Source organism: Triturus cristatus, chromosome 7 (genome assembly GCF_964204655.1).
Source record: "Triturus cristatus chromosome 7, aTriCri1.1, whole genome shotgun sequence".
Classification (NCBI taxonomy): domain Eukaryota; kingdom Metazoa; phylum Chordata; class Amphibia; order Caudata; family Salamandridae; genus Triturus; species Triturus cristatus.
The window spans coordinates 1,666,255,247-1,666,281,954 of record NC_140590.1 but is presented as its reverse complement, the minus strand read 5'-3'; the positions used below and the strand labels follow the sequence as shown (position 1 = coordinate 1,666,281,954).

Genomic DNA, 26,708 nt, shown 5'->3' with positions numbered 1-26,708 from the left:
CCAGAAGCCAGTGCCAGATCGCCTGCGCCTCCTGCGACAGAGTGCGCGATCTCGACCCCCCCTGCTTGTTGAGGTAATACATAGTGGTTGTATTGTCCGTCTGTATCAGCAGCGAGTTGGTCTGGAAGGACGGAAGTAAGGCCTTCAGTGCCAGGAAGACAGCTCTGAGTTCCAGGAAATTGATGTGGTACGTCGATTCCAACGGGGACCACTTTCCTTGAATCTGCAAGTCCCCAGAGTGCGCTCCCCAGCCTTGGAGAGACGCATCCGTTACGACACTCTTCGTGGGAATGTCCTTGTGGAAGGGAACCCCCCTGAGGAGGTTTTCCGCTGAACACCACCACTTCAGAGACTGAAGAGCATGTAGAGGCAGCCGTATCTTGTCGTCCCAAGACCCTGTCTTCTGATCCCACTGATCCTCCAAGCACTCCTGCAGTGGTCTCATGTGCAGCCGTGCGTGAGGAAGATACAGGAGGCCATCGATCCCAGCAGCGAAGACACCTTCCTCACTGTCGTCGATGGAGCAGTCCTGAGGTCCTGAGCCTTCCGAAGGAGTGATAACCGTCTCCCCTCCGAAGGAGACACGCTTGCTGACCGAGTATCGATGGAGGCTCCCAGGTACTGTATGCACTGGACCGGAGTCGGGACAGATTTGGACATGTTGACGTGTAGCCCCAGCTTGCGCAGGAGAGCGCACGTCCACCGGAAGTGTTCTTGCGCTTCCGAGAAGGAGGAGGCCTTGATCAGCCAATCGTCCAGATACGGGTAGACAAACACCTTGTTCCTCCGCAGGTGTGCCGCCACCACCGCCATGCACTTCGAGAAGGTCCTGGGCGCAGACTTTAGCCCGAATGGCAGTACTGTGTATTGATAGTGATTGGCGCCGACTAGGAATCGCAGGAACTTCCTGTGCTTCCGTGCGATGGGCACATGGAAGTACGCATCCTGTAGATCTATGGCACAGAGCCAGTCTCCCCGTTGCAGCTGAGGGTAAATCTGATGCAACGATAGCATGCGAAACTTCTCTCTGCGAATCCATTTGTTTGCCTGTCGCAAATCCAGAATGGGCCTGAACTCGTTCTTGTCCTTCTTGCCAACGAGGAAGAACTGAGAGTACAGACCTCTTCCCCTTTGAGACAGAGGTACCTCTTCTACCGCCTTTTTTCTCAACAAGATGTCTGCCTCCGCCTGGAGCTCTCGTAGCTGAAACTGAGAGCTTACCGGCGGAATCGCTGGAGGCGGGCTGATAAACCGAAGACTGTATCCATTGCAAACAATATTCGGCACCCACTTGTCTTGAGTAATTTTTCTCCACTCTGCCGGAAAAAATTGAATGCTTCCCCCCATTGGAGTGGGTAACGGTTGCAGGGGAAGTAGTCGCTCAGGGCCGAGACCCAGCCGGGCCCTTGGTAGTGGTGGCGCCCTGCTGGCCTCCTCTACCCCTCTGGCGTTTCTGGAAGGGTTTCCGGAACTGCTGCTGTTGGTGGTGCTGCTGTCCCGAACCCTGCCCACGCCCTCTGCCCGTAGACACGAACCGTCTCTGGAACGGGCGCTTCTTCGCGGCCTTCTCCAACCCGACGGCCGTCAGGGTCTCCGCCTCCGCCTTCATGCGGGCCATCTCATCATCCGCATGTTTACCAAACAGGGTCTCCCCCGAGAAGGGCAGATTGGCTACTCTGTGCTGAGCCTCTGGCTTGAGCGACGTCAGGCGCAGCCAAGAGTGATGCCTCTGGTGGACGCCATGACAGGAGTGCGCCGCCAACAAGGAGACATCCGCTGCCGCACTGATGACCTGGTTCGAAACCAGCATACCCTCTCGCACCGTTTCCAGGAAGTCCTCCTTCCTGTACCGGGGCAGCAAGTCCACATACTGTTGGAGGGACTCCCACAGGGCCCGGTCGTAACGTCCCAACAGCGCCCCCGCACTCGCCGCCTTCATGGTGGTAGACGCGGTCCCACACACCTTCCTGCCCGCCGAGTCCAGCCAGCGGCTTTCCTTGTCGGGCGGAACCGTCGATGAAGGTGCGGTCGCATGTTGTTTCCTCGCCGCCGTCACGATGACAAAGTCCGGCTTCGGGTCCATCCTTAAGAAAGCAGGGTCCGAGTCCGGGGCCCGATAATTTTTGAGGAGCCGAGAGGGGGCGGATTTCGTCACCGCTGGAGTGAGGAACAACTCCAACGCAGACTCCACCAGTCCCGGCACTAGAGGCAGCAGGGGGCGAGACAGGTGTTTTTTGTGTAACGTCTCGAATATCACGGACGTCGTGGGTGTCGTCACCGTGATTCCCAACTTGGCTGCCCCCCTCAGCAGCACCTCCTGGAAGGAGACTAGGTCATCTACAGGAGACACCCTAGTCCCCGGTGAGTCCGACAGCGTCGGTGAGAAATCCCTGGCCGAGGACCGTGTGCGTGACCTGGACCTGTGCCTCCTATGGCGCCGTCCTGAAGTCGACGACGACGACCTCCTATGGCTCCGCGACCTTCTCCTCCTGACGGAGCAGGAGCGCGACCTCCTCGGCTTCGGCCTGTCGGCCGGTCTAGCCGGGCCCGGCGACCGTGGATGTCGCGGCCTCGGCGTCCCCTGCGGCGGAGTCGGATACCTGGGCAGGGAGACCGACCTTGGTGGAACTGCAGGCGGCCCCAACGGAGTGCGAGGTGGTATAGACCGCGGAGGGGGAGGAGGAGGTGGTGACGCAGGTAGTGGTGGCGGTGGTGGTGGTGGAGGAGTCGGCGGTCGTGGTGGTGGTGGCGGAGGTGGCGATGGCGTAGGGTTCCGAGGGGGTGTATACACCACGGAGTACCCCGATCCCGGCGACTCCGTTCCCCTCTTACTCCTGGCGTCAGGGCTCCCCCTGCGCTGTCTCGACGTCGACCGCCTCCTCGACGTTGACCGCCTCCTCGACTTCGATAGTCTTCGACGTCGATCGTCTTCTCGACGTCGATCGTCTTGTCGACGCCGATCTCCTCGACGGCAATCGTCTTGACGTCTATCTGCGTGACGTCGATCGCCTCGACGGCGACAGTCGTCTCTTCGCCGACGGCGAGCGGCACTCTCCCCTCGACGGCGAGCGCCGACGCTGATCTCGCCGCCAATGGCTCGGCGTCGACGGCGTCGTCGCAGAAGATGCCGTCGACGGCATCCTGTTCAGCTCCTTCGACGTCGACGCCGCTTCTCCCCAGAGCCCTGGGGAGATGGCGAACAGACCGTAGTCATCCCCCTGGATGCCGCCGTTGACGCCCTCGACGGGGAGTGGGGACGCTTGCTGGTCTTCCTGCCCCTGGGGAGCCCCCCAGAGGCCTCAGCATGGGCAGAATCAGCCCCTCCAGACCCACCTCGTGCCTTCAGCCTTCTGTCCTCCAGGACCTGGAGCCTGATCTTCATCCTCTCTCTCAGGGTCCTGGCTGAAAAAGAGCGGCAAATCTCACACTCCTCAGGCACGTGGGACTGGGGAAGGCAGACGATGCACACCCTGTGTGGGTCTGACTTAGCCTTTCTCCTTCCACAATCAGGACACTTGTCGAACAAGCCAGTCATACTGACAACCCAGAAGGAAAGGACTTAACTAACACTTCTAAATCACTTGAAAAGTGACAAATAACCCTTGAAAAGGGAGAGCTCAATGCTCCAGGGTCCTGCTAGCAGGAGCCGGAAAAAAGAACTGAAAGTAAAAGGGACCTGCTGTGCATTCTGGGATACTGGGAAAGTTTTCTTAAAGGCACAGTATCCTGTTCTCAGCCACATAATGGCAGCCTATGGGGCTTGTCTGTCCATTCCTTCCTCTCTATCATTCCAGAGGCTTTTGCTGGTAGAGGCAGGGTTTTTTTCCTTTGTGGAGAAAAGCTGGGCAGGCAGTGCGGTTTGTGGATGTTGGTGGAATTCTAGTTGAAGTACTGGACAGTGTAGCCTGTGGGTATAGGCTGCATTATCTGTCTTTAAATTAAATTCTCTCTTAAAGGTGTGGATGCAGGTCTGCATGATTTGACACCTTAAGAGATTATTTTTTTATTGCTCCGGGGTCCACGCACATGGGCGGGACTATTCACTAGATTATGACTATACACAGAGATCCCCTACTACAGAACCAATGATTCTGAATAATGGTCTGTATTCCAAGCGGTCTCGAAGCAAGAGGGGGACATTAGTGTTGTCCTGTGCACTGCTCACTGGAATATTTTGACAAATAGTTCCACCATTTCATTTCTAGAACAATAGAATCTGTTACAAAGTTCAATGTAACTATATTAAAAATGATAAAAAATGCTACTTGTGTACTTCCTCGAACAAATGCAAGATGCAATTGAGACCAACTTTGTCTTCTTTTAAATATACATAACCAAAATTGCTTTCATTAGCACATTTTACTGAATTAAATATAATGAAGCACAATTGCCTGCCATACCTTTCGCCTAACATCCTGTATTTATCTGGCACGGTTTCCTTGTAAATGACTGAGTAACAACTCACGCAGAGGCAGTTCGAAATTGTTAAACTCCGTAGACATAAGGGGTAATAAGGGAAGTCAGGCTTATTAAGCTTATTTGTAGAATATTTACCATGCATTCGCTCCAAGGTGGCAATCGGCACGCTGACTGGCCTGTCCAGTGTTTGGTTAGTGGCCTGAGTGGACTTAAAAAGTTGTTTCTCTGGATACCTTCATTAAAGGAGGATTCAAATGGTTACAGATGAGGAGTTACTCACCTAAATGAGCTTCCCCCCGGCTCCTTTAGCTTATTTCTCTGTGCTGCCGATGCTTGTGCCGAAATTGTTGAAAGAGGTTTGCTGCCAGATAATACTGCGGGTTTTACCATAGGGACTGTCAAAGTAAAATGTTCTATTAGTTTTCAATGTTTATACAGTGGTATGCATTTACTCAGTTATGTCCAGGGCACAAATACAAACAACAACAAAAAAGCAGTTATAAGTAAAGGTAGATTTCAGAGCTGGAGAGTCAGAGGCTACCCATCACTTGAGGCTCATAGGATAATCAGGTGACCGGGTACGAGAGAAAAGAAGAGGCAGCAACAGTGTATTCCACAACCTATTCTAAGTTAGTAAATTACAAAAATAGGTAGGGTATAAAGATCAGCCCATTATTACATGTAGCAAGAAAGCCTAAACACCCCCATGTTTTAAGAAAGGGGATATATGTTGCACTTTACATCAAATCTTTCCAAATTAGCTGACCAAAAGAAGATTGGTATGGTTTACAGATAGTTTAAAATTGGAACTCATGAAATGTCACTGATTCAGGGTCTGCCACAGTACTATTTTATCATACCAGCCTGTACTGACCATCTCAAAGAGTGGAGAGAATTCTGCTACTCTTAAACCTCAAATGGTCCTATCCTCGAGAAAGGTCTACTTGTTTTGCGTGATTGTTACCCTATCGTTCAGTCCACCAGGCACTACACCATTCTCATTTAACGTAAGATTATGCAACAGAAACTGGCTCCGGCCTCATTCACTTCTAGGTAACCCACTCACTTGGTCAGGCTTCCAGTCCTCATACATAACTGGAGCAGGAAGGGGAAAAGATGTTTATTTAAAGCATTTTTTAGCTTGGATGGCGAAGGAGATTCAGAGTCCAGAAGTCAGGGGGATAGAGAGCGAGCATACACAGTCAGGGATGACAAGATAAACATCATATAATTGGGAGACTCCACCTAGATGAGAGGAGGTAGAGAAGGCCAATGTACAGTTCGTGGACATGTTTTAGTCCCTTTCCAACACCAAGTGCAAGGCATAGTCTTAGAGGAAGGGGCAATAGGATAAAGGGGTAGGAAAACAGATAATGAGCATAAAACAGAGGTGAGTGGTGCAATCATTCCAATGCAGCACAATAAGGGCAATAGTTACACAACATATGAGAGGAGCTTGTTAGAGACACTCAAAGGGTCCTACAGCGCAGATAGGATTACATTTAAATTATGTCATAAGGAGCCAGGAGCACATCTTCGATTCCAGCAAACTACAGAATTCACCTATAAACTTCCAATATAACCATAACCGCCTCTTTAGTCTCCAGTCAGATTTTCAGACCCCTGCTAACTTATCAGCAACTCCCTCACTCCTCGTCGCATTCCCATCTATCAGATATTCCTTCCCAACCTTCACCCTTCGGGCACCAAGTAAACACTTTACGAGTTGCACAAGAGCACCTGAATCATAGGCAAAGTCCCAATATAACAAATTGAAGCTGCAAAATCAAACAAGTTTTTCCCACACAGAGTGTTCTAGGTCTCAGACAGACCCAAATTATAGTAAACAGCCAGCCCAGGAAGAGTACACCTGGATCACCACACATTGAAGGCCATCTTGAGAGAAGCTCTGGGGAGTTTAAATATAACCTCATTAGCTCAGGATGCAACCAGGGATACCCCCCCCCTCACAAAAAAGTGGTCTTTTTTGCCGTTAGCCAAACAGACGAGGTAATACGTTGTTTGAAAGGATAATATAGCAAAGAGCTGAACACCTCTCAACACCCTGGAAAACGAATGGTGTCAGTCTGCGCCTTACCTGTCTGTAGCTGATTTAAATGGAGCTGTTGCGGCGTCAGCATTATGCGATTGTGAGGCTGTCTTAGTGCAACCATGGGGGTCTGTGTCAAGGTTACCTGTGGTGGCCGAACAAGGGTCCCCGGTTTATGTGTCTGCTGGATAACCTGACAAATGAAACAAAGCACATGGTGACAAACACACTGGGTCTGTGACATAAAATACAGTAACAGAAAATTAAAATATGTATATATTTTTTTTTAAATGTTGCTTTTCTTCTATGACACAACTTCATGCAAGGTGACAATTGTATTCGCACCTTTCAACAGTATATTTTTAAGGCACAGGGCTGAATGTCCAAAGAGGGTATTAAGTAGCATGTAAGCATATTGAGTTTACTTCCACGTTAGTCCATTGTTTGAAGACACTTCTGAGATGAACTATGGTCTCCTGTTTCAGCCACTCCTATAGCCAGAGTCAGTAAGGTATACTGCAGCCTGGAAACAGTTTAAGAGAAATGGGTTTTTTTTGTTTTTTTGTGTGGGTCACATGGTCACAATCTGATGGAAGGTTTCCTGTGGTGGCAGCAATGGCTCTCAATTGGGAAAATAAAAAAACAAAAAAAATCTAGAGCATAACCTAATGAAGCCTTTCACTTAAATCTCAGGTACACTTCGTAACAGACAGCAGAGGATAGGTCAAATATGAATAACACACTTATACATACAAAATGTGAAACCAAAAAATAAATCGCTCAACTTCATTCAAAAACACAAGCATCTATAAATCTATGGAACCAAACACAATTATGGAGATTGGAAATGCCTGCTCTAACGGTCATTAAACATATCAGACTGTAGAGGTTCATAGCTGACAAAATGCAGATGCCACAACAAACCCTGTCCCAAAACCAGTGTCAAACATACCTCACATAAGGCAGGCATTCCATTCCCAAAAAAGAAAGACACCCATTACCTACCCCTCATCCACAGCACCCCCCTCACTTAAGTGTTTAATTAACTCTCCTGCATAAAGCAGGTACTCATCCTACCAATAACAGGCCTTCCTTCCATCCAAACTAGATCTACAGCAGCAATAGATTGTAGGCACTGCCCCCATCCAACACGTGAACTTCTCCCCAAAACTCTAACTTGAGAAGGAACCTATCCTCCGCTGTAGCACTTCCATTGTGCTTAGATAAGGCATTTTTGCTCCTTACTCACAACTACAGCCGGCATCCTACAGCAGGCGTGGCATCAACTTCTACAGCTCTCTTGAGGCAGCACACCCCACACCTCAAAGCAGCACTGGTCTAAATCAGGATGCCCCAAATACAGCATAATTTCCAGGGACAATAACAGCTAAAACCCTGAACAGGCAGTGCTACTGGCCACCTAGTGTGTATAGCTATTTGCAGATTATAAATAAACTGGGAAAGACACTTAATCAGTGGTGTAAATGTGTTAGTGCTTGTACCAGCGGAGAGGGATGGCCAAGTTTGGCCACAGGCGAGGGCTGAGAGAGGCTGATCACAGGCTGCTGAAGAGTGCTTGTTACAGTTGCTGAGGTTTTGCCTGCTGTCCGTTGCACAGAACTGTTCAGCATCACTGCTGTCAACGCCGTTGTGGCCTGCGGCTGTGGCTGCTGCTGTTGGCTCTGCTGGATGAAGGCAGCAGAGTCTGGCGTTAGCTGTCTCAAGGCAGGTAAACTCCGCTGGAAAACAAACATTAAGATAAAATTAATGACAACAGTTCTGAATATTAGCGAACAAAAAAAAAGCAAACTTTTCTGGTCCACCTTTCACAACACATAATAACCCAGCTGATAGTGTATACCAGGTTTCCTGTACATTTCCTGTACTAGTATTTTAAATCAGTCAGCAGCATGCTTCCCACTCTCCTACCATCAACCTTTTATATTGCAAATCTTATTACTGACTTGAGACATAAAACTGATGTATGCCACCTCACAATTCAGGTAATGTTTCAACCCTGAACCATCTCTTGAATGCTCTTCTCAGACTTGATTGTTACCCTCCGTCATATTCAAAATAGCCCTAAAAACTTCTCCTGCAACTCACCCATCCGCATAAATCCTATGACCTTTTCTATAACTCAAGGTCACTCATCTAAAGTACCATATGAGCACTTCTCGAACCTCAATTACACAGATTGCTCCATTGCCTTGTTATAATAACTCACAACAATTCTAACCATCGCCTGCAAACCACATACGTACTACTAAATATTGTGTGGGTGCAGCTTTTACAACACAAATATAAACAAAAGTATTTCTACATCAATTGCAAAGGATAAAGAAGCTGCAACAGAAGTGGCTTAATGGTCTAAAGCAGATCAAGTAAAATAATGGGTTGCAGCAGGGCTGAAATGCTCCAAGGGGCACAGAACCTAGACACTGCTGTCATATTCAATTAAGCACACGGGGTACTGAAATTAAAACCTACTTATGCAAAAACCAACCGAGGAGCCGAAGCATCCTTGGTTTTCATAGCATTATCTTTCGAAGAGCAGGACTCATTCTCTCAGGGTTTACAAACCTTATAGGACTCAGACAGCAGAGCTATCACTCAAATAAGAGAACTGCGGTAACGTTTTAAACAGCAGAACCATCTCCAATGTTACAGAGACCTTACAGGGTGGCACAGAGAGGTGGGTCGCTGCAGAGTTAGCACGCTGGACGCTTTTTATTCTGTAGCTAGCGGTCCCTACCATAACCTATGGTGTCAATACCTTACCAAATTTGGGTTGGTTCTTAGATATCCCCAGGTAAACTATACTGTGAGGACATGTACTTGAATGTGATTGGGTAACCTTTTGCTAATACCACACTCCCTCTTCCCCAATCACCAGTAGATTAGGTTTTTGGTCCTGAGGAATTGCCCTGATCGATAACACCTGTGTCAAGAAACATGTCGACCTTTACACACACTGCCATATGAGCTGAAGTGGATCATTACCTCCACATTCAACCACTTGCTGCTTTTAGCAGTAACAAGAGACCCCAATTGTTAAAACTCACTAGGGTATCTCTTATCTATTTTTAATTGAGCTCACACCAATATACACCTAGAGCACCTCCACCCACACTTCACATCAGCATCTTATGTTAAAAAGACCTCTGGCAAATGTCCCCTCGAGGGCACTGCAGCACCAGCCCAACGAGGAGCTGCCCGATGAAGCATGACACCCACCTGCGTGTGTGAGAACCCTATCTTCTGAGCAATCAGACCCCCCAATCTGGTTTCTGAGTTCCCACTCCGACCCACTCCCCCCCCCCCCCGGCATTACATAAATTATCCCCAGCACCAGAAGTTGCATCACTGTGTGGGGACATTAACACTTGGAAATAATGGACATGCTCCTGTGAAGAGTGCAACAGTCTGAGATGAATGCCTCAAGCACACAATGATGACCGTCCGAGGCAAAGCTTGCATCCTAAAGAGGCAGAAGGGACTCTCAATGTTACTTAAGATAAACACATATTTTTCTTCTAGAACTTTTATACTGTCAAGAGCCACCTATTCTGGAACTGAAAGTTAATCCTTTGGGAGCTCTTAGCCCAGGACCTCTCCCTAAACACGCAAACAAATTCAGTGAGTCGTGCTTGCTTACACAGACTGCACCGTCTGAAGAAGCCCCGTGGCTGCCTTCCTTAGGATCAACACACAAATGGGACGCTGGCCTGTGTCCTCACCAGGTCGCACCACTGTACCCACCTGTAGCTAGGTCTACTGATAGAGGTTGTTGCTGCAGCCGCTTTGTAGAAGATCCAACATTTTATGGACAGTTATCAAGGACCAGCAGAAACAGATGCATATCTTTGGTGCACTGTAGCCTGCACTGGTGGTCGTTTGAAGAGTCATTATTAAGAGCCTCTGTTTTAGTGATTTAGGGTTGGGGTTAGATAGGATAGAATGGGATTGATATTTCGGCAGACGGGATATCCGTCACCATTGTGGCGGAGTAACCCATCTGCCAACATCTAATTCAGGCCCTAAGACTTTCTTTGGTATGGATCTAAACTATATTATGCCCAGAGAATAACTCTGAAAAGTAAAAGCTCCTTCTCTCACAAGTAAACCATGCGGGTGTTAGGAATTGCGGAGCTTAAAGATTTCTCAGCCCGAACTTTTGGAATACATTTACTTTCTTTTGGGTCACTAAAATTAATTTCAATTTTTATTTCAAGTCCTATCTATTCTGCTTGAAGTAGGCTCTCCAACATTCATTTTGCTACGTGTATTCGTATCCCTGTGTCTACCAGACGCGCAAAGCTTTTGGCAAAACCTAATTCGATAAATAAATCAACTTTTCCATGTGGAAGCCTCTTACATTCCTCGCCACCTCCTCACTTGTCTCCTTTGGTTTCAAGAGTGATATGTATTGTCCCATCTGAGCCTTTCCTTAAACGCACAACCTATAATCAACTACAAGATATTAGCTACCATATGACTTGAGAATGCCAGGGGAAAGTGATGCATAAATAACCAACAATTGACTTTAGAGGAAAAACAATCAATGATTTCACAGGTAAAGGACAGAACAGGTTCCCTCAAAGTTATGACTGCAGTCCCATAACATTTCCTTCTATTATGGCTTTCTCACAAAGAATACTACTCACATTCAGAGCACAAGCAACAATGAAAATCCAAGCAAGAAATAGACTCACCTTCAGAAAAGGCACAAGGTATGGTTGAGGTGAGGAATTAAGCTCTCGGTAAAGCCTACTGGTGAAATCTTCTGCTTCGATTTTCCCATCCTATAATACATAAGCCAGTACTTTGATTAGTCACAGGGGGTAGAATGCCGATGCAAGAGCTCTGGTTCATTTCTGATGCCTATGCAGGGTGCACAAATGCTGATGGATTCCATTCCACGCAGAGTGATTCTGCTCTTTCTACTTTAGTCCTTGCAAGAAACTTCAGACCAAACACTCTATATCTGCTTTGTGATCACAACCTCCAACTACTCTCCTCAGAGTTTAAAACCCCCGTGTAGGCATCTTACCCCTTCCACAGTCAAAGAACCACAAACTAGAACTGTAAATCTCTATTTAAAGGCTCACATCTTAGTGGGAAGATGGGATTCAAATTGTGGAACACAGATTATTCAAACCCTTCATTTCTAGGTTAAGAAAACACATGCTAACCCGAGTGCAAACTAATCAGTGCATGTTAATTACAAGGAAGGATTACCAGTCTGCATGCTGTGCACAGCTCTTACCAGCAGGTTCTGCACGAGTTCTTTCACATTAGCTGCAGTCTCAGTGGACTGTTTACCAGATGAGGCTAGCTTTATTAACGTTGATAAAAAATTCTTACATTTCTTCACATTTTCCATAGTTTCCTGTAAACGGAACAAAGTTCATTAGTAAAAATAATCAACATTTTAAGAGATATCTCTATCCGGCCCTTTACACCAGGGCCAATTACATATTGCCAATTCTCTTTTCTGAGCTAGCTGCGCACACACACACACACACACTTTCAAGCTGTGAACTCCACACACCAACGTCCAGGAACAAGCCTTGGGATCCCAAGGATTAGGGAGAAAAAGGTCTGAAGATACAGGAGATCAACACAACACACAGCGGCACGCTGAGAAGAAGAAAGAACACCTCTACTAAGGAATACGAAGCAAGAAGATTTACCCCATAAAATTGGAGATCCTCCCAGCCCAAGACCTGTGGAGTTCAAGGCAATCACCAGACCTGCAATATAATAACGGATGACTGCCCCTGGCCGCCTCCTCCCTTGCCAAAAAAAACAAACCTCAAGATCAGGATGCTTTAGCAAAACATTAAGAAAATCTAAGCAATAATGATGCCAAAGGAGAAAGGCATTTTTTTAACCAACAAGTTGTGCCCTGGTTATTCATAGAGAAATACTCATGAAAATAAGTGGCCTTCGATTGAAATTAAGAAGCATTCTCGTCCACGTAAACCAACAAAGAACTCCATATTCATAGACCCTTTCGAGGTTGTAACTGTTTGGAGAAAGTAGAGATACCAGACCATTTTTTGGATCTTGAACACAAAATCCCTAGACTAATGTGGCTTGGACCACTGGCTGCAAACCGCCAGCTTCTCATACCATTGTCCCTACTTATACAGCTAGCCCTCCGTCCAAAGGAGCACCTACTCTGTTTTATCTTTAAGACTGGTTTTAGCCCGCAAGCCTTCGCAGAGCACAAACTTTATGCAAGCATAAGCTTACCGTAGCAGCAGTGGAGGGCGCCGTCGTCCCTTGCACAGCTCGCTGAGGGTTTGCAGTCTGCACAGCCGGCGACGTTCCTAATGCCGCTGTTTGTGCTGTACCACCCAAAACAATCTGAGGCTGTGGATAAGAAGAATCTGTACTGTAGCTCTGAACTCACAAATGTTATCATGCTAGACAATTTCAAAGCCAAATTCTACATGCAGTTCCCATTGGTGTATAGAAATACAAGACGTTTTCTATCAATGTAGTTTCAATCCAGCTTGAATAAGACTAGCATTGAAATGATAGATGTCACTACGACCAAAAGTAATCACAAATTTCATTGTTATTCTACTCGCTTACATGACCACTTTTAAAAGGTTGAGAGGAAACTATACAGTTTGCATGGTTGCTAGAAGGCTGAAGAGCTGGCAAAAGGCAACAAACATTTAAAGCAGGAACAAGATTGAGACACAACGGCACCAGGATTAGAAAGCAACACGGTTACACAGTATACAGATGCTAGCACCAGGGCAAACCACACCTGCTTTCAAATGTTATATTTCTAAGATATGTAATTCCTATAAGCAAAATGAAAACACAAGACCCAAACTAATAGAAAAAACCCTTTCAGAGACAAGGAGAGGTCCAGAGAAACCGAAGGGCCAACTCCGAACTGGGACTACAGTGAGCAGATAACTGAAAAAAGTCCCAATTAATTAGAAAAGAGGCAAATAGCAAAAATAAAGAGAACATCCATCCAAAGGGAGCAGAGCTAGTAGCTGGAGTCAAATAATGATAGATGAATGGGCAAAAATGAGTAAATGGTGAACTACTATGTTACTCAGCAACTCCATAGCCATTGGCGTGGACTTCTTTAGCACGATTGGCTGGAATGTGGGCTGACACTCTGGTGTGTACTTTTGTAAGCTCCAGGGCCATACGCATAACAAAGAAGTAAGTGAAATAGAGGATACAGTTCCTCTGGAGTTAAGGTTGAGAAAGCTAGCGCGTGACAAAAGAACATCTTTATTAACTTATTACCCATCTGATGAGTCAGCGCAAGATATGGCTACAATTTGGCCAACCCTTCTATGATTCATCATTTCAAATTTGGAGCCGATTAACCTTGGGATTTAAAGTAACAGAGGTGCACGTTTTAGGTGTGTGCATGAATTCCTCATCAAAAACAATGGACAGCTCTAGCACAAACCGGGCATGAAGAAAAAGCTTGATCCAGAATACATATGTTTGTGGTTTGTTGTAAATCTGTTCTAAAATTGTCTAGCTATAATTGACGTTGACAGATGCCATACACACAACAAACCAAATCTAATGCAAAACATGGAAGGGTGAACGGAGGACGAGGGGGCCACAGGTGAGAAGAGGGGAAAAGGACTGTGGGGTGCAAGGGAGGAAAGAGTGGTGAAAGTAGCAAGAAGGGCAAGAATGAGAAGAGGGGCAGGGGCGAGAGGGTGGCAACTGGGTGTAAAATAGGGACATAGGAAGAGAAGCAATAAGAAAGGTCTCAGTGTCGCAAGAGCTTTTTATTTTAAGTTCTCCAGGAAAAAAGGAGATCAACTGAAGTAAGAGGGCAGCCAGAAAAAGGACTGGAGGAGGGATTTGAAACTGGGACCATATCATAAGTTAATAACCAAAGATCAAGAGCGGTATCAGAAGAAGGATGAACTGGGAAAGGGAACTGGGAAAATTGGAGCAAGAAAGAAAATAGAGATCGGATGAGAGGACCTAGGAGTGAAGTGCGACGTACTAGGAGTAAAACAGGAACTGGGGGCCTACAGTGAAGGGAATTGCATGGTAGCAGAAAAAAGGGAGCACTAGACTCAGTTTACCCAAAGCGGAGAGGGTTTAGTATCCAGAGCGATCCAAACTCTTATGAGTTTGACTAGCCTTGACTAGCCTTTCCAGGGCCTCAATTGTCAGGATCCTATTGAAGCCAGTTGTCTGGTCGCAATGAAAAAAGCAATATGTGCCTGGCACTTTCACCACCGAGGTTCTTCGCACCACTGCGTACGACAAAGAAGGGCGAGGGGCACTGGAAAAAGCTACAGGGTGCCGGGACAAGCGGCAGGGCGCCGGGACAAGCGGCAGGGCGCCGGGACAAGCGACAGGGCCTGTCACACTCCCAGGTGTTAGCCATGTAACGTGTTGTGAAGGGGGAATTTAACAGAGCAGGGATGAGCAACTGCAGTCATCTCTTGCCTCATTTTCCTCGTGATATGTGTAACGTTGTCTAAACGATAAACTTGCACTAAGCGCATGGACGACACCTTCTTCTAGAAGGACCTCGTGCCGACTGTCTTGCACAAAGCACAAGCATGCACAAAAAAGGAGACAAAAACTCTGCAGGGCAAATCTTGCAAGTGGACTGTAGCTTTAAGGGCATGGCCTAAAACCAGAGCATTGCTGCATGAGCTACCTGAGCTGGGAGGGTCGAAAAGCACTGGTCAGTGACCCATGATAGTGAGTTTCAGGTACAAGGGTAGCAGGTCCGATCCACAGGGCTGGGCAGAATAAATATACCTGGTGAGGATGCCCACAAAGGGTAAGCGCACCATGCCCTAGTAGGTTGAATGAGGTGTGTGCGACACTCACTGAACTAAGCTCAAATTTAAGCAGTTTCCGGTCCGCACTGGCCACGGCTAGGCTAGGCTAGGCTGCTGACTGCAACAGCGTCACTGCAAAGGGGAACAAGGTTTAAAAGAAAGCATTCCTTACAGGCGGGGGCGGAGCATTTGCTCTTAATAGGTGTTTTCTTGCGGGACACAAGCAAGAAGCTCCGTACTAAAATTTCGGCACGGCAAAACAACCTTCCTCTAATGTGCTTCCTGTTGCTAAAATACCTGAGACAATGCCCGATGGGTCAACTATAACCTTGGGGAAGGTTTGGGTGCCACGCCGCCTGGAAGGTCTCCTTGGCAGCTGGGTCGGCTCAACACATGAACCAAATGAAAAGGGCGACAGCCGATTACTTTTAAGCATCTGTGGATTCGGTTCGTCTTCGCCCATCAATAGTTCCTCAGTTCCTGCAGTACACACGATCACCCGCAGAGGGCAGGCGCGACACGCTTTGCTGCTGGGTATTGCGCTATTTCTCAGACTTGGCGGAGAGGCAGAGGTCCGCACCCCAGCAGCCGTGAGCGAGGCAGAGCCGGCTCTGGTCACGCGCCAGTCTACAGCGAGGGGTCCACCGCCGCACGAATGTGTTGTTGACTCCGTGACCCGCAATGAACACACAAAGCCCATCACCAGCCATTGCCCAAGGATGTACACGTTATCCTTGGATAAAAACAGAGGTAAAGGAACAGCCATTCCCTCATTAATTTACCCCAGGCAAAGACTTTGCTGAACAAAGGTGGTCTGGCCAGCAAAAGCTTCATTTGCCCAACAGCCCGATTTTTAGCTATACTTCTGAGGGGGTCAGGTCACCCCCTGCCCAAACACTCCTGGTATAGACATTCACAGACTGCCGTTTAGATTCACTGTCCTAGGTTTAGACATATCAAGAATGGGCCGCACATCTCCACTGTCCGAACCCTCCACTGTCCAGCCACTTGCTACTGGTCGAAGAGCCAGGTCTTGAGGAGTCTTCTGAAGGCCAGCAGGTCCTGGGTCTGTCGTAGGATGGTGGGGAGAGTGTTCCAGGTCTTGGCGGCGAGGTAGGAGAAGGGTCTGCCGCCGGCAGTGGTTTCTCGGATGCGTGGGACTGTGGCGAGGGCGAGGTTGGCTGAGCGGAGGCTTCGGGTGGGGGTGTGGAAGCAGAGTCGGTTGTTGAGGTAGGTGGGTCCGGTGTTGTGCAGTGCTTTGTGTGCGTGGATCAGGAGCTTGAAGGTGATCCTTTTGTTGACGGGGAACCAGTGCAGGCCTCTCAGGTGGAGTGTGATGTGGCTGCGGCGGGGGACGTCGAGGATGAGTCGGGCTGAGGCGTTCTGGATGCGTTGGAGTCGTCTCAGGAGCTTGTTTGTAGTTCCTGAGTAGAGGGAGTTCCCGTAGTCTAGTCTGTTGGTGATGAGGGCCTGGGTAACGGTTTTTCTCGTGTCGAGGGGGATCCATTTGAAGATCCTGCGGAGCATACGGAGGGTGTTGAAGCAGGACGCGGAGACGGCGTTGACTTGCCTGGTCATGGAGAGAGTGGAGTCGAGGATGACCCCCAGGTTGCGTGCGTGGTCCGTGGGTTCCGGGGCTGTGCCTAGTGACGTGGGCCACCAAGAGTCGTCCCAGGCTGATGGGGTGGGTCCGAGAATGAGGACCTCCGTCTTGTCTGAGTTCAGCTTCAGTCTGCTGTCCTTCATCCAGTCGGCTAAGGCCTTCATTCCTCTGTGGAGGTTAGCTTTGGCGGTGTGGGGATCTTCGGTGAGGGATATGATCAGCTGGGTGTCGTCGGCGTAGGAGATGACGTTGAGGTTGTGTTGTCGTGCGACGTGGGCGAGGGGGGCCATGTAGATATTGAACAGCGTCGAGCTGAGGGAGGATCCCTGTGGGACGCCGCAGATGATCTCGGTGGTTTTGGAGCGGAAGGGTGGGAGGCGGACGCTCTGGTTTCTGCCGGAGAGGAAGGATGTGGTCCAGGCCAGGGCCTTCTCTTGGATACCGGCATCATGGAGGCGTGCTGATAGGGTGCGGTGGCAGACCGTGTCAAAGGCTGCTGATAGGTCCAGGAGGATGAGGGCGGCTGTTTCTCCTTTGTCCATCAGGGTCCAGATGTCGTCAGTGGCGGCGATGAGGGCGGTCTCAGTGCTGTGGTTGCTGCGAAAACCCGATTGGGAAGGGTCCAGGATGTTGTTAACTTCGAGGTAGCGGGTCAGCTGTTTGTTGACAATCTTCTCGGTCACTTTTGCGGGGAAAAGGAGCAGGGAGATGGGCCGGAAGTACTTGAGGTCCTCGGGGTCCGCTTTGGGCTTCTTCAGAAGGGCGTTGATCTCGGCGTGCTTCCAGCTTTCTGGGAAGGTTGCTGTCTCGAAGGAACAGTTGATTGTTTTCCGGAGGTGGGGCACGATGGTTGCGCTGGCTTTGTTGAAGACGTGGTGAGGGCAGGGGTCCGATGGGGATCCGGAGTGGATGGAGTTCATGGTTTTGATGGGGTCTTCGTCGCTGACGCTGGACCGGACGGTCAGGCGACTGGTGCGAGTGGTAGTCGCAGGGGTGGTGGACTCGGTGGTGGGTGCTGGGGGGGGTCGGAGTTGAAGCTGTCGTGGATGTCGGTGATTGTGCCACACACTCGCACTGTGCAACCACTCCTAGCCTAGATATTCAAGGACAGTGCCATCCAGCGCCACTGTGCAACCACTCCTAGCCTAGATATTCCAGGACTGTGCCATCCAGCCCCACTGTGCAAACACTCCTAGCCTAGATATTCCAGGACTGTGCCATCCAGACCCACAGTGCAACCACTCCTAGCCTAGATATTGCAGGATTGTGCCACACACTCACACTGTGCAACCACTCCTAGCCTAGATATTCAAGGACTGTGCCACGCAGCCACACTGTGCAACCACTCCTAGCCTAGATATTCCAGGACTGTGCCATCCAGCTCCACTGTGCAACCATTCCTAGCCTAGATATTCCAGGACAGTTCCACACAGCCACACTGTGCAACTGCACCTAGTGTGTCATTCTGCTTGTGTTCTAGATCGGTTAGGACCACAACACGTTGCCCATTTGTCAATGTATTTATATTACTCAAAGAAAAAAAACACTTAAATGTTTCTAATAGGACCAGTATGTCCCCTCCATTATAAACTGTTGTATACCCCTGTCCTGAGTGCCTGATCTGCATGTGAAACAGGTATCCTGCTTTTTGAGACCCGCATCACAATAATCTACATTGCGCACAGAGGCCTAGGCCTGACCCTAGCAATGAGAGGTCCAGAAATTGTTATGGGAGTCGGAGGGGCGTACAAGGGTATCCTCATAGAAGGGGTAGGCCCCCTGCTCCGGCCTTGGGTCAATCATGCAGGTAGCAGTGTGCCAAGCTGGGTGAATGCTTCATATGACTAGAAGTTTGTATCGATAGAGGGCAGTCTACTGGCTCTTAATGTAAAGTTTCATTGTTCTGTTAACCCCATATCCTTTCACTGATATTCCGTGTGCATGCAGATATGTGCAGCAAGCTTGTGAAAAACAAGGGCAGGTCTCAGTGCGGTCAGAAACGGATTACTAGAACCTGTGGAAATAATTTTGGATGGCCCCCGAAGTTTCCGTGGCACACAATAGGGTGTGGAGGAGGCTTCCTCAACTGAGGACATTTATTATTTGCATTCCTGTGGCTGGAAGGTGGATATTCAGACACTGAAATGAGGACGGATGGAGACGGATGTCTTTCGAAATTCCATGAGGAATTTGTTAGCAAAGGGCTGATGATCAACTCTTCCTGAGAGCTGCCGATTACTAGATGGCAACGTTTGGCAGAGTGAGGAGTATGACCACCGTTTCTGTTGTTTACAGTGAGGACGTTTCTAGGCATTGCTTACCATTTTGTCTGTCACGGATAATAGCTTCAGGAAGGTTGAAGACAGCCTAATGCAGAAAACTCACACTATTGTGCACTTGTTTTGGATATTCCTGCCTGGAGCCAGCATCATTGCTAAATACCCAAAAAATTACATTTGATAGAGAACCAACCAGAACCGGTTTCCGAAACTATAGCTAGGAATCCACATCCTGTCTGCAAAAATGTGCATAGAAGTGTGATACAATTCAACCCCACTCTGTTCCACTTCCAAATTCTTATAGACCATGAAAGAGTGCTCCAGAGTGTACTGGAAAGCCAGCTTGGTGACCAGGGCTGGTGCCTGCATGACAGCCACTCTCCCAGAGGTGAGGGGACCTCACCAGAGGTCTGCAACTTGCTAGAGAAGTAAAGGGTCTGCCTATGCACTGAGACGACTGCCTGCATGCTCAGATAGGGAAGGACAGCGCCTGACCCTGCAGGAAGAGGCACTAACCAGGAGGAAAAGCCCTGCATGTTCAACACCAAGAAATAGCTTGCTATAGACATGGACTCACCCAATGAGCGAGTCCCCCCCCCCCCCACCACACAGTCACCCCCTGCAGTTCCTGCCTTGAACTGCTCAAGACGGTTTTTGCCAAATAGGGATTGTGCTGCCAGATGTTCCCACAAGTTCCTCAAGGCCAAGTGCTGAAGCAGCGATCAAAGGTACCCACTGGTGAGGAGCTGCTAGATCAACCCAGTTGCTGTAATGGACGAAGACGTGTGCCAGCCTGCATCAGCCGACTAGAGATTTCATCTTCTGTATACCAACACAACATCAACCCAGAAGTCACTACACCTAAAAAGCCAGCACCACATGCTGTTCAATTTCAGTGGTCCTGAGAAGGGTGCACATGCAGTTTGTGGTCCTTCAACGCTGAGACCAGAGGATAAGAGATCATTGACTGCACTGAGCTGCCCCCCTGACTCCTAGCACGGTTGGCAAGTATCACGAGGCAGTGCCTGCTCGAACCATGAGTCTCTGCCTAATATGGTGAAAGGGTATTTTGTCTGCTAAAACAAACTTTGCCAGAAATAATTTGTCGGGTTTGCAGACTAGTGAACTGACTGATGAGTTAACGTTTGGGATAATATGATAGGGATCTGTCCCTGTGACTAATTCACACTTATTCTTGTATCTTTGCCAAAGTTACCACAAATTGGAAACCTCCCAGAGAAAGGGAAATATAACTTGAGTTCTGAACTCTTGCACCCCCACACTACCTCTGAGAAACCTTTGACAGCTTGCCAGCGTTACCCTGCGAGTCGAGAGCGAAAAGGGTCTACCTCGCCAGGAAACAAGTGGCAAGAACCTCAACCTACACGGGTGATCGCCAATGCATTCCCTGTGAAGCCCTGCCCTGCATCAAGCGGGCTCTGACGGCTGCGGTTTAAATTCCAATGTAAGATTAATGGCACAGAGTCAATTGGTGAAGAAATATAACCATTTAGGCTTACTTGTAAACTTAACTTTAAACTGGACAGCACAAATAAGATTATTAAAAAGCACAAAAAAAATGCTCTAGCATCACCCAATTTTCATCTCTGTTTTTTGGTCGTTTTTTGTTAACTGTGAAAAGTCTTTTTTAAAAAAAAAAAAAAAAAAAGGTAACAGAATTATGACATGAGCGTTAGTTGTCTATAACAAAAAAGAATTCTGTCAGCAACAAATCTATTCTATTGTAATATCTTACTCCGGAAACGATATATAGATATTGTTTTGGTCTGCCAGGGTTCAGAGTATTTCTTATATGAACTTCATAAATGGCTGAACTCTAGTTGTCAAGGCATCATACTCACACTTCAGTATAACAGATCAGAAATCTCCTGACTAGACTCAAAAATTCCGAAAGAAAATTGACTACTGTATACACCCTTAGTCAGAAAATCAACTTAGAGGCATACTTAGTTATCCTTTTCCAGTAATCACCCTAGAGCCTTCAGGGACTCTCTTCCATATAGTAGACACCTGAGCATCAGAAGAAATTGTAAATTTAGGAACGACTAAGAGTTTGGTGAAACACTCACTCAAAAGGGCATGGCACCGCCCCAGGGAGACTCCATTGACACCTAATGCTAAGGAGGACACAAGCTTGTATGTGTAATTACTTTTCACCTGTATCTAACCAAGTGACTACGTGTATTAAAAAAACACACTGGAGTATTCGTAATGTAGTTGACCTTACACTAAAGACCGATTTTTGCATTCTGGAAGGGACAACATTAATTGACTATCTGGTTTGGGCTGCTCTTCCAGCCAGTAATCCTAAATGTGCTATGATTGGCCTTTAGGGTTCACCTCCTGTGATTGGACATGTCAAATGCAGCCAATGCAGCATGTATAATCTCACAATTTCATTAATAGTAGTTTCCAACGGCAACATAAAGATCCCTATGCTCATATGTTGTCTATGCCATTGTGTGCTCTTGTGGCTTACTACACATTGGCCAAACCACCCAGAAGGTCAAAATTAGGATTTGTCAGCACCGCAGCAGACTCAGGTGTAAGGTCACCACTGCGTCTTTGGTAAAACAGTATGAGGAGAATAACCACACAAAAGAGGTTATCCAGAGTGTGGTGACCTCTGGAGTTACATACCAGACAGGCGCAGAGACTTCGTGGCCATACTGAACTAGGAGTAACTAAAATGGATTCACGATATGATACATTGAACTCTGGTTTGAATTGAATGGGAGGCTGGGCCTCGTTACTCCAATAGCGGATGATGAACTCCTTGGCTGATTTCAGAGACACTTAAGTGATGCTTGATGACATACAATTGTTTACGGTTTTCAATGCCTGCTTTTTGGTGCTGGACTCTACATGAGTATGCCCCCTGGTTCCTTCTTAAATTAAGTTTTTTTGTCTACGCTTGGTACCGCTATGCATTTCTTCGCCCAATTCTGTGAGTTCTCCTCCATTACTGTGCTTCAGCTGGCTATAACTACAAGTTTCCCTTGTTATAATTCCTTCTGGATGGTTCCTCATCGCACGCAACTCTACATATGTTTCTTCTTGGTGTAGTCCTTTGCAGGGCCTCTTAGTGAACCGAACTCTTGAATTCCATTTCCCTTCCCCTGTTGATGAGGTTTTTACACTATGCATGACCTTCCAGTATGGCCGCTCCGGCTTACTAGGTAGACTGCCCCTGCCCGCTGAGCAATCTTTCTATTTCCTATTTTTATATTGCATCCCTGCTGATTGGTTCATTGGACGGTACACTTCAGTATCAGAATAGCCACTGGTTGCTGTCTGTTACTAACGATATCGGACCACTCTGACCAACCCTTGGTCGGAAAACCCATCATGGATGTTACCACGGTTACCACTTCATTTAATATGTGCAGCTGTGAAAGGTCCGCATTTTTCTATCCCCTTTGCGTCCTTGCCCTCCGTTTCCCCGACACACCTGGCCACCATTGTAGCAGTTTGCCTTTCAGCCCCAGAGTCTGGTACTGCCTATTCATTAGACGGTCCCGCCCACTATGGATCGAGTTTTGAGACGAGTCGGCCTTGCAGCCCTTAAAGGCTGGTGCAACAAATCAGCTTTAATTTCTACGAATCCCTTCCTCTCTAATCACCTGATTTTTCCCTCCTTTACAGTCCCTTTAGTTCTTGATTATTTACATGATGTACCAATGTGGTTGTGTACTGCCTGGTAAAGCAGGTTCCTCGACCCCTTTTCTAGTTTTCATCCTCATGTCAGATATGAATATCACCTCTATCATGCACTACGCACAACTGTATCACTAAGTTTCACATCACTAATTAATCATCTAATTTGCTTTTGACTGCTGCTGATCTACGTTTTGCGTAATACAAAGTGGTTTCTGAAAAAATAAAATAATTTTCTCTTCTCTCATCACCACAGGGACATCTGTTCCCGATATTATGAATGTAAACTGGACACCGAAACCATATTTCCAGTGTTGTGCATTTGTCTGGGACTGATGGACTTGCGTTGTTACCTGAGAAACTCCTTTTGGGCACGCTATACTAGAACCAAGTGCAAAGCAGATACCTTTTGTGAAAAGGCCATACAAACTAGCATATCAGTTCCATTGTATGGAATTCTATGTAGAAAAAAAAAAAAAAAGTTTAAAAAGGTTCAATTATGATTTGATACTACTCCAGTGGCCTATGCGGTCTAGGGGAAACTTGTTACATGTTAAAGTTGTGCACTTTATAATATTATGATAAAAAATGAATGACTGCGGGTCTATGATATTTTCTAGTTCTAGGTTAGAGAAGATGGGAAGTTAAAAGAAGGTAACTATGTAGAGTAAAACTAATTTCCATTGAACCAAGACAATTCAGCCTGGAGGTTACTTTTTGTATTTGATCAAAACTTTATTTAAACACAGTAATTAAAAAACTTGGTTCCTGCATTATACGATGCTGTAATGCAGTACTTCAGGAGGAATTTGTAGATGGTTTAACCTATGCTGACTGGTATGCAGATATTTTTGTTGTGCATGATTTGGGATTTTTAATGAAATTTGAACCCCAACACATTGACTAAAACTCACTTCATGGGGGCTGTGAGGTACGGAGAAGCTTTTTTTGGAAGAATTTGGTATTAGTAGTGAATACATGTAACCTATTCTATCACGTGCAAAGTTGGGATTTTGCCAGGCTGATGAACAAAAGGTGTTGATCTGCCATGATTGCTGCATTGTGTCTACCTTCTTATGATAAACTGATTTTGTGTAACAGTCTTGAAATAATAACTGCAGCAACATTTCATATTTTAAATGTCTTTATTTATTGTTCTGGCTGCAAGTAGTCTATTGGGCAAGAAAGAAAGAAAACAGATTTACTTTGTCAAACAGTTCCGTGCACTGTCAACACCCTCCTGGTTTAGGTTGTGGCCTAGACAATGCAAAGACCATGCAAACATCTTGAAAGACAAACTTTCAAAGCAAGTTACTGCTTCACTATCAAAGAGCTCAATGGCTAAGCAGAATAAAGCATCATGGAGCTCTACTGTCAAACTTTCTTTGCAGCTAAACATACTAGGACAGCACAATACACCTCTGCTGTGGAACATTTTCATGGCTGAACATTGCAGTCTGGCACAGCTTTGTAAAATGGATAAATTACACTATGAGTCACAGAATGCCCTTCAATGAAATCTTAGAAGTCTAAGGCATGGCCATAAGAGACAAAAGTTGTGCAACAAAATATGACTTTCAAGGAAATGCTGTTAAAAACAAACGGTGACCGGCTCACAAATATCAGTGATTTCCTTTGGTCCTCCAGCTTAGTGGGAAAGGCAGAGATCACAACAACCCACATAACATCGATCTCCATGAAACGCAACGCACTAAAGGGTGGAAAGCCAGGACAGACATAGGCAAAAGAGTGAAGGGCTAGGGTACAGTGGGAGGGAGCACACAGAATATCATTTTCACGGTCACACCGTCTGCACCCAAGACAGGAATTATCTACCAGCAAAGCATGGACATACATTCTGCACCAATTTCACCTGGCATCAGTGCTTGGAGGAGTCTTGCTTGTCACCTTCAGAAGAGCAGTAATAATTTAGTTTCATTCCACACTTGCAGTTTAAAGTGCAATAAGTGTGTTACTAATATATAGAGTTTAATAGTGCTCAGATCAACCCCTGAGAATGAATAAAGTAGAGCTAGCCTTGCAGGATCTCAAAAACATGACCTGTAAATCACAGGTTGTCAGTAGCAAGTCACTTGCAGAGCCACGTGTGTAGCATTCAGTGCTCCTCCATTGGTGAACTCTTTTCTTGGTCCATAATTTCCACTTTAGATCTTGCTACTTGTGTCTTTGTTTCCTACCTGTGAAATGCACAGCAAATTTGTTTGGTCTTGTGTAATAAAATCTTATGTTTCTGTGTCGTGGCTGGGATCAGCAGTATAAAAACCACAAAAAAAAACAGAGAAAGGAATTTAAAATACCGAACAAGCATTCAGATGACAGACGAAGGCCCGCTTACAGATCAGGACGCTGGCCCAAGCGCATTACTAAAATAAAACAGCCAACCCAAAGACAACTGCGATTCAAGATTCACAAAATGATACCAAATCAATGCCATTTCTTTCATTCTCAACTCTTTCAACAATTTAGCCTGTGTATTAAATGTTAACAGTCAAATACCTTTTTTATTCTGTTAGGTGTATAGGAGATTACAAGTGATGATTAAACACATTAAACATTAGCCTTAAGAGACCATTTGGAAACTTACCTGTACTACAGGTGGACGCTGTAGCGTTGTTGTGGGCTGTACCGTCGTCTGTGCTTGGGAGACTTGCTTGATGATGGTTGGTGTCACCTGCCGTGCAATTAAAGGGGCACCTGGAGCCTACAGACAAATTCAGAAGATCAAAGAATACATGATTATCCTAAACAAATGCAATCAAGCAAGTTTGCTTACGGTTATTCTTCGTTGGCTCCCTCAATTTCTTGGTGGGATTGAAACATTACATGGCACTTTAAGAAGAACTATCCTTTGCTCAATTGTCTAACATTTTTAGTCATATTTAGTCATTGCACTGCTAAACCAACGTTGAACTCTGGTAACTAATAAGCAGAAACAGTTAAAATCTGAGGGGGAAAAGTTTAATGATCTATTCCGAGCATAGTCTGCCTACACCTTGGAAAACTTACCTTCACTCATTTATTCTTCCATAACAAAATGCAAAGCATCCTCGGACAGATTACAGCAGCACTACATGCATTTAAAAAAAAATGACTGTTTCAATTTAGTACTTCTGCTTTAGAACAATGCTACTGCCAAACTCTAAACGGAATTACACCAAATTTTGCAGAAGCAAAATCTTTACCCAGAAAGCCTACTATTTGTGGTTTGGTTTAAATCCGCTCAGCTTTATTAGCGAAATTCTGCTTCAAAATATATAAATATTTAGCAACACGGTACTACTGACGAAATATAGAGGTACTAAATGGTAACTTTGGCATGCATATTGGCTGGACTGAGGGCAGTGAGTGGCTAGCTACAGCATGAAGAGAAATGTTACAGTCAACATTTTAGGACTCGGGGACTCAGTTCCCATGTCATGGAAACAAGCACTGTTTAGCCATGCAACAGTTGCATAACTAAATACTTATAAAGTTCCAAAAGCGAGACCTATTGTCTATGCCAAGCGGCCGTGCAGCCGCGAAAGTGAAAGTAATTGCGGTCAAGCACGGCGCGCGTGCCCGTGCACATGCACTGTAGCTCTTGGATGGGTTGGTAGCACTTTTTGGAGCCCTCTCAATAAGTCTCGCCAGACCAGCGCATGCGCTGGGTCAGGCGAGACCTAACAAAAACACAAAGTAGGAAGGGCAGGGGTACCCTGACCGGTAAGCCTACTTAGGTATGGTACTTAAATATTAAGTAATGCCTAAAACGCCCTAAAAATTCACTGACAAAAACAAAAGTGACGTTATAATTGGGTGAAAATGGCAGTTCAAACCTGACATTTTAAACCCGAAAAACCATTGAAATT

At 46.6% G+C, this 26,708-nt stretch overlaps 1 protein-coding gene across 3 annotated transcripts in view; it reads right to left on the bottom strand.

Moving 5' to 3' along the window:
* TAF4 (TATA-box binding protein associated factor 4) overlaps window positions 1–26,708 on the bottom strand; it is a 298,522-nt gene that overhangs the window by 97,466 nt on the left and 174,348 nt on the right. For 2 of the 3 annotated variants that reach the window (XM_085619781.1, XM_085619782.1), the window contains exons 4-10: window positions 25,445–25,561; window positions 12,731–12,850; window positions 11,739–11,861; window positions 11,185–11,274; window positions 7,972–8,208; window positions 6,518–6,662; window positions 4,700–4,814 (exon numbers count right to left, since the gene is read on the bottom strand). In XM_085619781.1, the coding sequence (XP_085475907.1) occupies window positions 4,700–4,814; window positions 6,518–6,662; window positions 7,972–8,208; window positions 11,185–11,274; window positions 11,739–11,861; window positions 12,731–12,850; window positions 25,445–25,561 (947 nt within the window). The remainder of the gene's footprint in view (window positions 1–4,699; window positions 4,815–6,517; window positions 6,663–7,971; window positions 8,209–11,184; window positions 11,275–11,738; window positions 11,862–12,730; window positions 12,851–25,444; window positions 25,562–26,708) is intronic. The other variant, XM_085619783.1, reaches the window with a different exon arrangement.